This window comes from Trachinotus anak, unplaced genomic scaffold, assembly GCF_046630095.1.
Source record: "Trachinotus anak isolate AG129_WGS33_773 ecotype Australia unplaced genomic scaffold, CSIRO_AGI_Tana_v1 ptg000004l, whole genome shotgun sequence".
Lineage (NCBI taxonomy): Eukaryota > Metazoa > Chordata > Actinopteri > Carangiformes > Carangidae > Trachinotus > Trachinotus anak.
In genome coordinates, this window is record NW_027273855.1 from 13,287,795 (window position 1) to 13,300,590 (window position 12,796).

The 12,796-nt window shown below is 42.9% G+C and overlaps 1 protein-coding gene across 1 annotated transcript in view; it reads left to right on the forward strand.

Annotated features, from left to right (window-relative positions):
* Positions 1-1,603: 1,603 nt before the first annotated feature.
* Positions 1,604-12,796, forward strand: part of dip2ba (disco-interacting protein 2 homolog Ba) — a 42,848-nt gene continuing 31,655 nt past the window's right edge. Inside the window, exon 1 of the mRNA XM_071476092.1 lies at positions 1,604-2,085. Coding sequence (XP_071332193.1) covers positions 2,001-2,085 — 85 coding nt within the window. The 5' untranslated portion in view covers positions 1,604-2,000. The remainder of the gene's footprint in view (positions 2,086-12,796) is intronic.

A 12,796-nucleotide genomic window follows, 5' to 3' on the forward strand; every position in this document is an offset into this window, starting at 1 on the left:
TGTTTTTTGTGCATTCAAGTACTTTTGGAAAGGCAAGACTGACAAAGTAGCCTACAATTATACCGTTATGTTCATGTTTGCTTTGAAGCTTGTTTTCCTTCTAAGACAATGCCCATGTTTCATGAACATGATCATAACTTTTTGTACGCAGCCTTTAATTGCAGAGTAGCTGGAATTGTGTATTTATTTTTATAATGGTTACAGTCAAGCACACGCCACACTGGCCTTTTGAAGGTGACCCAGAAGTAACTTACTCAGAGTTTTATTCTGAACTTGTACTTGAGTAGTTTTTTTCCAGCATAAGTATCCTTCCATGAATATGGGTACAATTTAAAGTCAAGTGCTTCCTCTCATGTAGGTTCACGGCCCACTGTGGGGCCCTGGGTCAAAAATTTGCTGAGGACCTCGACCCATTCTTCTGACACTGTGCACTGTATATGTAGCATGTTCCCTTGAAGTACCTATCAAATGCTGTGTACTTAGCAGCCCACTGAAACAATTATTGAAACCATTATTAATTGATTCACTGATTCTAGTTACTAGAAACTAGAGACATACTCGGTTTCAGCTCATTGTTTAGCTGTCTGGCCTGTAATTGAACCTTTTCAGTTCACTCTTACCACTTTCATAGTGTCATTTTTAGACACAGGCAAAGATCTAAAAACTCAGCGTACACTATCTGCTAACCACCAAACAGCAGACAGACTTTAGCAGCACTTAGCAGTTAAAGAGCAAGACATTTCCTTTAGGGGGTGGTAGAGACAAAAAGAAAGGCAGTTCTCGCAGGTGCAAAAATGTTCATCAATAGGTAATCTGGAACAAGCGATTTGTTGCCAGTTAATTTTCTGTTAATGAAGTAATCAATTTATCTAATAATTTCAGCTTGAGAGTACAAGGTTGGTTTCTGCGTGCGTGGGGCAATAATGAAACTGCCATGTATGCATGTAGGATACAGACAGACAGGTTATGACACAATAAGCCCCTGAGCACACAGATGTTGTTAATCAAAAATATTATTCAAATCACAATATGGCCAAGTGCAAGATCCAAATTGTGACTAAAATCACAACTGCAATATCTGCCAAAAATAATCACAATATGATTTTTTAATTTATTTTTTGCATATCCTCCTCTGAACCAAGTGAAAATGCCTGTTCCTGCGTTGCTCGGATAAGAACACAGGCCTGCCAAATGGCCTCTTAAAAACAACCCATACCATAATCTTTGTGGCCAGGATGCATCTATTTTTAGTTATTCTTGTGTATAGTGTTTTGTTTTGTTTTTTACTTGATTCGCATCGGTAGTTGTTTTGTATCTCTTGGTAGTCATTATGTGTTTTGTCTTATTTGTTTTTTGTTTCTTTGTCTCTTTGTCAGCGTTTTTTATTTATTTATTTATTTATTTATTTTTTAAAATCTCTTTGTATTTGCTTTGCTTCTGTTTTAAGATATTGTGTCCTTTTGTTGTTTCCTCTTTCTGGTTGTTTTGCATCTCTTTATAGTCATTTGATTGACTTTCCAAGGAGAGGGAGTCACTTCCTACAGAGGCACAGCCACGGGGGACCCCTGACCCTTGGGCCCCTGGGAACCATTCAGTAGTTCATCCATGCATGTACGGCGTGGGTCAGTAGAACAACACATCTTTAACGTGTCTGAGAGATGCCAGCTGGTTGAACACACGACGCACGGTATTCCCACGGTGGGTGTGTTTCAGCCTGTGGGACGCCAGAGGGAGCGCCAGTGTCGGCGTGACTTTCGGCGGAGGATGCGGTGAATTAACGCACAGGCGAGGTAAATGTAGTCACGTGACCGCTCGTTGCCGTTGGTGAGTTTCTCCCATTATGGCGGAGCGGCCGGCCGTGCGGATGGACTGTCTCTCCCACTCTGATGCCTGTTTCGTGTCTTGAGGGGAGGGCATTGTATTTATAATTTTTTTTTAACATTTCCCCGGCAACAGCCCGGGTTGTTTTCAACTAGACACTCGTGTTTATCGGCGGAGTCATGGCAGACCGCGGCGTGGATTTGTCCGCCCTGCCAAAAGAGGTTAGAGACCAGTTGGCGGAGTTGGATCTGGAGCTGTCTGAAGGTAAAGGAGGCGGGGAGGGAGAGGGGGCTGATGGTGGCGGGGAGGGGGGGGAGATGTTATAGCAGATTTTCAAGCTAGCTATGTCCCTCAGCTGTGGGAGCTAACCGGCAGCGATTGTCTCGGTGGTTGTCCTCCTGTTGTTCCGCTCTCGGTCCGGGGTAAATTGAATGGGAGCGCGCGTCAGGCTGTGCCACCTAGCTCGTTTTGTGCTAATACAGGATGTGGGAACATGAGCTAGCCGGGCATGACGAGCAGCATTGTACTGGATGGAAGAGAAAGGGCTTTCATCCTTACCCCCGTGTTTCCCTTATCTCAAACCACACAGTGGCTCATTTGAAGCAAAAAAAAAAAAAAAAAAAAACCCGTCGGTTTAAAGACGCGTTTCTGTGCCAGATCTCCTCCAATAGCAGTCTGGTCTGCCCTGACACACAGCCTGCTGATGGCCGGAGGCAAGGTCTGGCTATCAGTGCTTGACCCTTCCTCTGTCGCCGTGCTTATACTTAATTTATATATTATGGCTTGCGTTTTGACTTCATGTTGTCCTTTAACTTGGGGTTTAAGCTCAAGTTCCAGCTCAAAGAAATGTTTTATTGCAGTAAAACTGTGAGTCACTGTGACTGTAGTGCTGAGATGTAATGACAAGGCCTTCAGTCATGATCTGCTCCGGTGTCATATGAAGATACAGCCTGTTATAAATGACTGCCAGTAATCCTCAAACCTAGGGTATGACCTCGGTGAGGTTCACTGGAGCGATCAACAAGATGTGTGCAGGGCCTTGTGCAGTACACCTGTGTAAACCTGCTATTACTGGAATTATAGGTTTACCTACCTGCGATGCTCACCGTGGGTTACACTGCCCTCAGTCTTGTGTGGGATCTGCTGTCAGGTGTATGCGTCTGCTCATGCAATTTGTTGTATTTTACACATATCTGGACCATTCATTCATCCAAAGCATATTCAAATCAACCCCTCCCCCAGAGCAGCTGTCCTGCTCTACAACCACTGACACACAGTATCATACATCCCCGACAGTATCCCTCTACCTCCAGCTGAGGTGAATCCGGTCGTCCTGAGCGCTGATCGGTCAGTGTAAAGTTTATCCATGCAGATTGACATTTTATTATTTAAGGGTTTTTATTTTGAACTGATAACCAGTGTTTTATATTTTCAGCTGATGTACATGTGTAGCAAACTCTTAGGCAGGTTAACAGTTTCATTCACAGCTGTAATAAGGCCATAAAGAGGAACATGGTAGTCTAACACCCCAATAATATGGTTCATTTGCATTTGGTAGTTATATGATGAGACATACTGTGATTTTACAAAAGCAAATATACAATCAAAGGTGAATTACTGTTAGTTATGAGAATATTGGAATGGCACAGTTGATACTTTTGACAGGTCATATCAGCCAGTGCTGAAAGTATACAGGTATATTGGTGCATCTGTAGGTATTTTAAGAGCCGACCTCTGAGGTTAATGCCTTATTCAGCTTTAAATCTAATAGTATATAGTGTGTTGGCCCCACCAGTTAGAGAGTTATACAGGTGGTTTAGGATGTTTTAACTACACAATTGTAAAGGTTTTATACTTTAAATACAGGCAATTTTACAAAGTCGTATCATAGGTCATTTTAGGGGTGGCTGATGTAACTATACCATCAGAAGATAGAAATTTGCCTACTACACTTTTTACACTGTGGTAACTGTTCCTATAGCATCTATGGGTGTGTTGTGGGCAGTGTCCTAAATTAATGATCAGGCAATACTGAACATTCATATGATTTTTGCATCACTTGGATGAAATACTTTGGTATGTCAGGTATTGAATTTGCTGAAACAGCCAGAAACAGATGTTTCCTTCTGATTCTCAGGGTCTTTTCATTGTTAAATGCATTTTTGAAATCCTTGTTTAAAATCATCTTGCACACACTTGAAACTTTCTTGCGGTGACCCATCACAGTGAAAGACATGTAAGCTTTATTTGTACAATAGTTACATGTGGTAATGCAGTTGTGTTAAGACTCTTCCTTGGTGCATTCCAGTGTTTGTGACAACTATGTGAGACTTGAGAGTTGGTCACCAGACAACATGCAAAATGCATTTCAATGCAAGAAACGACCAAATTCACAACATCCTGCCGACCATGTTTACTCATTGTTGGTCCTCTGCATATTAGTTGTCTGATTAGCCGTCTGACATAGCTTGTGAATGCAGTGCTTTTCCAATGGCAGCTCTCAAATATTGTAGTCCCTTTATGACTGGAACATGTGGTATGTCACCACCTTACAGGCTATTTTTTCTTGAGTCCACAACAAGCCCTCCTCTGAACCAAGTGAAAATGCCTGTTCCTGCGTTGCTCGGATAAGAACACAGGCCTGCCAAATGGCCTCTTAAAAACAACCCATTTCTGCTAGCCCCCTGTGACCATGGGGACACAATGAGGACCATTCAGCTGGTCTGAGCCGCCATGGCCAGGAACTCCACTGCCATTTAGGCCATTCAGCTGAACCCAGTCTTTGTGTGCACGTTGGAATGAGCTGCCTCCATAGGAAGAGAAGGGAGGGGCCGGTGACTGGTCATACTTGAGAAGATGACGTGTAGTGTGTACTTTTACTGGGAGAGGTTCACCCCTCTCACCCGGCCATGTCTCAGCTGGGCAAGGGGTAAAAGGTCGTGTCTGGCTCTTCCCTGAAACTAGCCTACCTGCTTGACATCCCCTGCCATCTGTCAAGTGTGTTATGCAGAAACCTAATGTTGCTGACACAAGCAAAATTCCACACAGATGAGTTTTTCGTCTGTGCACTGGTAGCTGGTGGTCCAGGCCGAGGTGCTGTTTTGACATTAAGATACAACTGGAAATGACTGGCATTTCCTCCCATTCTGCTTCTATGTTTTTAAACTCTGGGGTGCACATGTTTGTGCATATGCGGAGATGCAGTTTTAGCCTCTGTTTGCATCTCTGATCCGTATGTGGAGACTGAGAGTCAAGATTGTTGCCAGTTGTTTCCTTTCTAGGCCAATGATACAGTTAACCAACTAGCAGAAGCAGGCTGGGCTCATTTGTGTATTAAGGGCGAGGGCCCTCAGCAGAGGAGGACAGCACTGATATGGACCCAGTCTATATCAACCATCCATCCTCATGACCCTAGTCATCAGTGACAGCGTATAGGACAAAGCCTGATGGATCCTTGAGGAAGATGCTCCTCCCAGCCGGGAAGGAGGTCTGTGAAAACATATCTCTGCTCTCTCTGTATTATTTATGAATGGGATACACAGCAAACTGTTGTTTTTCTAAGTAGATAGGCAAAGTGCCCAAAATGAGACAGATAACAGATGCATGAAAGACACGTCCATCTGCGCTAGCATGAAAAGAGGAATGAGGACCTCTCACAGTGATTGTCAAGCTGAAGTCTCTGTCCAGGTTCACATCATTTCACGACTGTTTACTCTTGCATGCTTTTTTAACAGCTTTAACAAAAGTCATTGCACTTGTCCTACACATAGGAGTGGGCAATATTGTCAAAATAGATATTGTTGATTAAAATGTTAGCAAAATGTCCATTTATATGTCTTTTTAAAGACTATCAAATGATATTTGTTGCCTTTAAATGACAGTTGATGGTCCAGAGAGACAGGAAACAAAGGGGAGGGAGAGAATGAGGGGTGACGTGCGACAAATGTCCTCTGTCGAAGCGAATGGGGAACATCGCAATTGCAGACTACTTGGCTACTTCCTGTGGCACTATATACAGAAGTGTACCAAATGACATGTTAAAAAGCTGAACTCATGTTTATCCAACTGAGTCAAATAGTCTTCTAGTGTTTTTTCTGGAACACAATACTATAATTTTCTAAGAATGTGTGTTCTTAGATCTCATTGAAAGATTGACTGTGACAGATTTTGGTAAAGATTTAGTTTGTTTTTCATCTAGACATAAGAACCAGCAATATGATTACAAAGAGGGATGATAAACAATACAAATGATTTTATTACCCAGGTCTACTTGCACAAAACAACTTGGAACATTTCTCCACCATTTCTCACTGCATTTTGATAAGCTTCAAGCAGTTTAAAGAGTTTTCATATCTTGTTTAGATATTTTGGTAGTATATATTCTTTGGTTAGGTTTATATTAAAGTGCCCAATAGGTCAGAATCCAAAAGGCACAAATCATCTTCCTTGTAGCTTCAGAGCCAAGGCCTTAGGCCCAAGCAGATGGTTGGATACTCTTGGCAAAGGTCTTCCTTTATGTGTGTTTGTGTGTATACACAGTATGTTTGTATGCATGTGACATAATACTGTTTCTGTGAATAGTTAATGATGGCTGCTGTCCGTTTTACTGCTCCAGGCCTGTGTAGTAGGCTGAATTATTCACATGCTCTCATTAAATACCAGGACACCCTCGCAGAGTGGTGTGGGTGTGGGTAGGTGAATAGGTATGTGTGGTTAGTGAGCGTGACTTCATCATCCTCCCCAGGTAGATGTTGTGGCATGCACAGGGGAAAAAAACTCCTTTGAACTCGTTCCAGGACATATAGTGACATCCCACTCATCAGCCCTTAAAACCTGCACCTCTCTGGTGTGTGAAACTCTCTTTCTACAGTAGAAGATGCTTAACTCCTTGAATGCGCTCTTATGATGTCATATAGGGCGTGACAATCTGGCAGAAATCAGTAGGAATATTTTTTCAATATCCTACAAGTTCAATATTGGAAAATTGTGAATGCACACAGAAGTTTTCATTCATTTTGATGTTGAATGAAGTTAATTGTGTCCCACTGTAACTGCACAGTGGTGCAGTGGTTAGACCTGTTGACTCACATCAAGAAGGTTCTGGGGTCCAAACCATTTTGTGTGTGTACCTGTGGGTTTCCTCCTGAAACTCAAAAACCTTAATAACAAGTACATTTCGTTTTGTTTTAGTTATGATTTTCTTGGAATCATTAATATCGACAACAGAGTTTTGTTAATACGCTACATTTTACCTGTTTTTCACCACAGCATATCCTACTACATGTTATACTAAAGGATAACATGAGGAGATCATACTGTCACAATATTAGTCCACCAGTATGACCTCTGAATCATTGTCCAGGCCCAGTGTTAGGATGAAACTGTGCTGTGGGAGTCTGAGATGACACATGGAAGCCATGAAATAGCGAGAACAGCGTTTGTAGAGTGATTGCCATTGAAGACTTTGGTTGTGCTAGCAAGCATCCCCTCAGCTGAAATACCCTTGAGCAGAACTCTGCTGCTGAAACGGTGCTGTTCTCTGTCTGATCTTGTGCTCTTCCTGTGACCGTCCTGCAGTGGGAGGCAAGTTAATGGAGGTGTTCCCCATAGTCAATGAATAAAAAAATCACATTACATGAAGCAGCCTATCGATGTGACTGTAACAAGCAAAGCAAACCAACGGTGTTTAGAAATGGGCCATGTTTACAGATGAATCAAGCCTGAATTGTCTTGTTGTAGATCTGTGAGTCACTGCAATAAGGTGTGTCTTCTTCTCCAGGGCACGTCTGTCCACCACAAAGTGAGAGAACCTGTTTTAGCCTCCTGTTTACTGAGTTGAAAAGCGTGATGCAAACTGTGACTCATCATAAGGGAAGAGTGAATGGGGATTTTGTGATATGAGACCCTTGTGCAGTCCGCACAACACCCACCTTCATTCACCAACCTGTAATCTCAGCCGGGCAGTGAGGCATGTCTCTTGACGTTGCATTGTGCAATCTTCCCACTGACTGCTTTTGTGGCTCGCAATCACTTAGTCAGGGGCCCAGGCGGTGACACACCAGACGATGCTGACTAATGTACACTCTGATTTATGCTTCATGGGCTAAATGATGAACTCAGTGGTAGCAACACAGAAATCAAGGTGTGTTGCATTTTTCTGGCGTTGTCAGACTGGGAGCTGATGCGGAGCCCCTCCAATCTATCGCTAGGCTATATCCACTGCCCGGCAGGCCATGTGACTGTGCTAATGCTGAAGAATGCTCTTGTGAATATAAATAGACCTGGCTGGCAAGACAAATTCACTTTCATGCCTGAGGAGGAGAAAACAAGCATCTCTTTGACACAAAAGCCCAGCCATTATTGCAGTGGGGGCCACCCTCTAGAAGTCCCAAGGAGTCATTCCTAATTGTGTGTATTTCTTTCTCGCTCAGGCTAATGTTCCTGGCTAGTAAACAGCAGCCAGTGGCAAACACTTCCACATCCAACCAACTGGCTAGTTGGCTGCTACATGTGGGTCACTGTTACGCCCATGGGTGTGTGAAATACCATGGCCTGTTGAGAAGTGCCCTCCTCAGGCCAATCAGCCTGCTGTCCGACCCATGGAGAAAGTTGCTATAGGTGTGCTAATTGTGAAAGCATCATAGCAGTGGTTTTAGATGTTTTTAGCATGTTACCTACAAATTGTGTAAACTCATCATCATTGCTTACCAAAGGATGCCTTTTAGTTTTTAGAGTAATTTCCCAGCTTCCAGGTAGCTGGCTTTATGTCATGCCAGTATGAAAATCTGGTTCTTTATCACAGTGAATTGTTGGTCAGCTGGTGGTGTGTTCAATTGCTTGAGGGAAACATCGAAGTTCTGTGCAGCACAACACGACTGAGTTCACATTGTTCCTTTCACTTTGTCCATGTTTAACCAAAGGTTGGCTTCCAAATAAAATTTTCTGATCATTTAGCTTGTTATTGCAGTGATTTTTGGCATCTGACGTCAAAGCTTCCTTGAAACCACCATAAAAGAATAGTTTGAAAATATTTGTTGGTCTTATGAAGGCAACCCCTGTCCGTGCATATATGAGTAGGCATGCCATTTGGTAGATTTACATAAATGGATGACACCTTTGCATATAGCTAGCCACACACTGACAGCAGTACATAAGTGCCACAAAGCAAGGAGTCATACTGTATCTTGTACCGTACTTTTGGCTTGCTGAAGAAACTACAAACAAGCACCCATGGCGCAAGTCAGTTCATTTATGTCATTTTACAGGTTAGCTGTCAGCAATAGCAGTTTTAACAGTTCCAAAAACGTAGCTGTCAACATTGTTCGTGTTAGATCTGTAACAATGAGGTCCTTTTTTGACAGACGCAGACTGTGAGACTTGGAGGCTAAAGGGGCATTTCTGATATCTGGATCTTTAAAGACCACGTTTCTCTTGAAATCACCAGAACTTTAGCCATAATGTATCAGACTTCTTAATTGTGGTAGCGGTAGTTTCTCTCTCTCTCTCTCTCTCTCTCTCTCCCTCTCTCATTGTCTCTGTCTCTCATTTGGCCTCTTCAGCTCATCAGCCACAGCTGATCATTACAGCCTTTTGAAGAGGCTGTGGAGGACACAGAGTATTTTCTCAGCAGCTGGTGAGTTTCTATATATGAAAGTGCAGGCCTGCGTCACAGGAAGGGCTGATGGGAAACCAGAGCTCAGGGGTAAAGCAGTACTTCTTTATATGTACAATGAAAGTTTCCAAAAGGTCAAGCACTTCTGTGTCAGTCACTCATTGGGTCGTTTTTTTTGTTGTTTTCCCTTTTGGACTTGTGCCGTGCATTTGAATAGTTCTCTTCCTAATTCTTGTGCAGAGCCAAAGGATTATCAAAAATTCCCAGTGAGTAGAAGTCCTCAGGAAACCCCCTGAGCAAGCCGATGTGTATCTCCCCTCTTGGCCCCTCAGAACACATTGTGCTAGTGCTTGGCTTGTAGTCATGGACCCCTTTAATTCAACTCCCGAGAGAAAGAGGTAAAACAAAGGCCATGAAAACACATAGGTTGGGTGTGGCTTCAACCTCTTAATCCCTAACTGTCGGTAACACTGGCTTGTGGGCAGGTACTAACTCCCATACTGTATGTTTATTGCTTTGAATGGAAACACTGGATTAATATTGACACTTGGTAAAAGCACAGCTATAGTTACTGGCCAGGCTGGCCATAGTCATTTCCTGGAGATTGCTGGTTGCTTGCCTCCAAGTCCGATCTGTGTTGTTATGCCTCCTGTTGTAAGTATTGGACTAGTTTTTGTGAAGTTAGCATTGAATGAGTTGTTGCTTAAATGGTTTGTGGAGCAGATAGTGACAGTATATCAACGCACAGTATTTCTCACACTCCTATATCAGTAGGAGGCCCTGGCTCTACAGCAGGTTTGTGTGCTGTTACATACTCCCACAGAAAGTGACGACACATTGATGACTGTTGTATGGATGTTATCTAAGTGATTTGGCTGTGATTATGGTGAAACAGCCACTAAAACTGAAGTTGTATCCCAAGATTATCCAGCTAAACTTTCCCTTGAGACTCAAGACCATGTGCGTGCTTGTTGGCAAATATATCTTGACACACCTCAGGTAGATAATGCCACAAACCAGAAACTTCAGTGAGCTGTTGCCAGATGTGTGGTATCGCCAAGTTAGACTGTCATTTCTGGCTTCATGTACAGTTTGCCGGAAACTCAAAGACTTTCAGTTGTGCCTGCACAGGCCACTTGAATCAGCTTTAAGCCATTTTGGAATAATTGGTCTGTGCTGACATTGAAAGCGTCCCAGTAACTTAACTGTCATATGATTCCAAAAAATCATATGACAATTATTATCAAGTGTTTTTGCAAATCTGTTTTTACAGTTCACCAACACGACAGACTGATTTTCTGAAAAGATCTCTTTTTGTTTGACACTAACTTTGGGAAATTCTTCACCATTTTCTGATGGTTTATACACAAAATGCACACAATGGGTCAAGAAAACAATCAGCAGGATCATACCAGCTCTGTCAGGTCTCTCCTTTCCTTCTGTCACTACACTGTCACCTAATCCTCGACCTGCCTGCGTTGTAGTGAGTAGCTTGTTGCTAACATCTCCTCAATACCGCTCCCCTGTGACCCTGCACCTTCAGTTTGACGTGAAGTGAAATGTTTTCGCTGACACAAAGGTTTGTGTATTTTAGAGCTAGACAGGCATTCGTATAGCCTGTTTTTCACCACAGCATATTCCTCTGTTACATGTTCCTCTGGTGTTGGACGTTGTTGAACGTCCCCTACAGATTCAGAGCCATCGTTTTCAGAGCAGACGTAGATTCCCATCCTGATGACAGGCTGTTTAATGACTGTGAGCAGTGGGTGGTGAGAGGTCAGGACTTTGAGCTGTCCAGAGAGTGGAACGTAGGCAATAAGGCCTGTGTGGTTTCAATGTCAGCTGTAGACTCAACACCCAGGACGTGTGTGAGCGTTTCACAAAGGCCGCTCACGGCTTGTTATGAGCTTATAATATTGATTTAATGAGTCAGCTGCCTGGCTAACATTCCTCCTTCTGCATTAGTGTCCTCTTTTAACCCACCATCCATGAGCAATTAAGCATCATTTGTTCATTTGTCATCCAGAGGTGGGCTGTTGCTAAGCTAATCTCAGTTTATATGGCCCATGTTTAGCAATACGTTGTCCTGTGTACCCACTGACAGTTCAGCAGATGTCCAAGGCACAGCAAACCTCGGATCAGGTCTGCCCCTCACTTCTGACCCCTGTATCTCTCAACTACAGCAGCAGCCACGTTGAAACCTGACGCCTCTTGCTCACTTTCACTGCTCAATACACTCTGGTTACCCAGCAGTGCTGAGAACTGGTCCGCCATGCAGGTCGCCAGCCAGGACGCCTCTGTCTAAATAAGGCTCCACTCTGTCTTTCTTTTCTTTACAGTGTGCTGAATTAAGTCAGAGTCAGCCTTCATTGTTAAAATAAATGAGCTAGAAGAGACAGTGACAAAAGAAGTCCCACAGGTCAGTTTTTACCGCGGAAGTGTTCTTTTTCACAGCTGATGTTTTGACGTGTCGCAGCAGGAAAAGCACAGGCGTTAGTAATAATGATGAGGGCTGATGGCAGTGTGATACTCACCTTTCTTCTTTTCCCTGCACTGTATATTATTTACCTTTGTTATTCCCTGTGTATTTTTTTGATTGTGCAAATAAAGAAATAAGAAACAGGAAATAGGTTCTACCCCTTCGAGGGGTTGGGTTAAAAATAGTGAGCCAGCCAGCATTAATAGCAGGCACTGCTTTCACAAAGATGATTTAGTCTGGCTGGTGTCTTAATTTATCTCTTAGATGAGTTTAATGCGAGTTAGAAAAATAAAGCCTGACATATTTCAAGCCCAATCTTCCACCATACCACAAAGCTAACATGACTCATAATTTGCGGTTCGCAAACAATGTTGTGGAGCGAGCAATAAGGCAAGATAAGGAAAAATGGTTTGTTTGTCTGAGCAGGACTGGCTAGCAGAAATACCGAGCCCCACCACACTGAGAACACACAGCATCTCAGTCATTAGTTGTGATCCATAGCTGGGTCTGTCTTTGTGAAACCTGCCCCAGGACACTGGATGGGAAGCAGCTAAATGGAATTCAGCCGTCATGAAGTTTATTATGTACACCTGTGCTCTTTCCACTGATCAAAATGTCTTCTGTGAATGAATAGCAGTATAATAGCAGCAGTGTACAGATGTTACCTGTTTAACAAGATCTTATTGAAAACTGTGGTCCAGGTTTTTAAGTTTTGGAATGTGGACACACTAAAGCTTTTTGGTATCATCAAACAACCATAATTTAAATTGCAATACCACCATGTGCCTTTTTGCTACTGCTGCACCAATGTAGGTCGTGTTTTTGTGTGGATAAATGTCATGTTTGTTAGGATAATGATGGTTCCTTTGTTGACTTATCAAGTT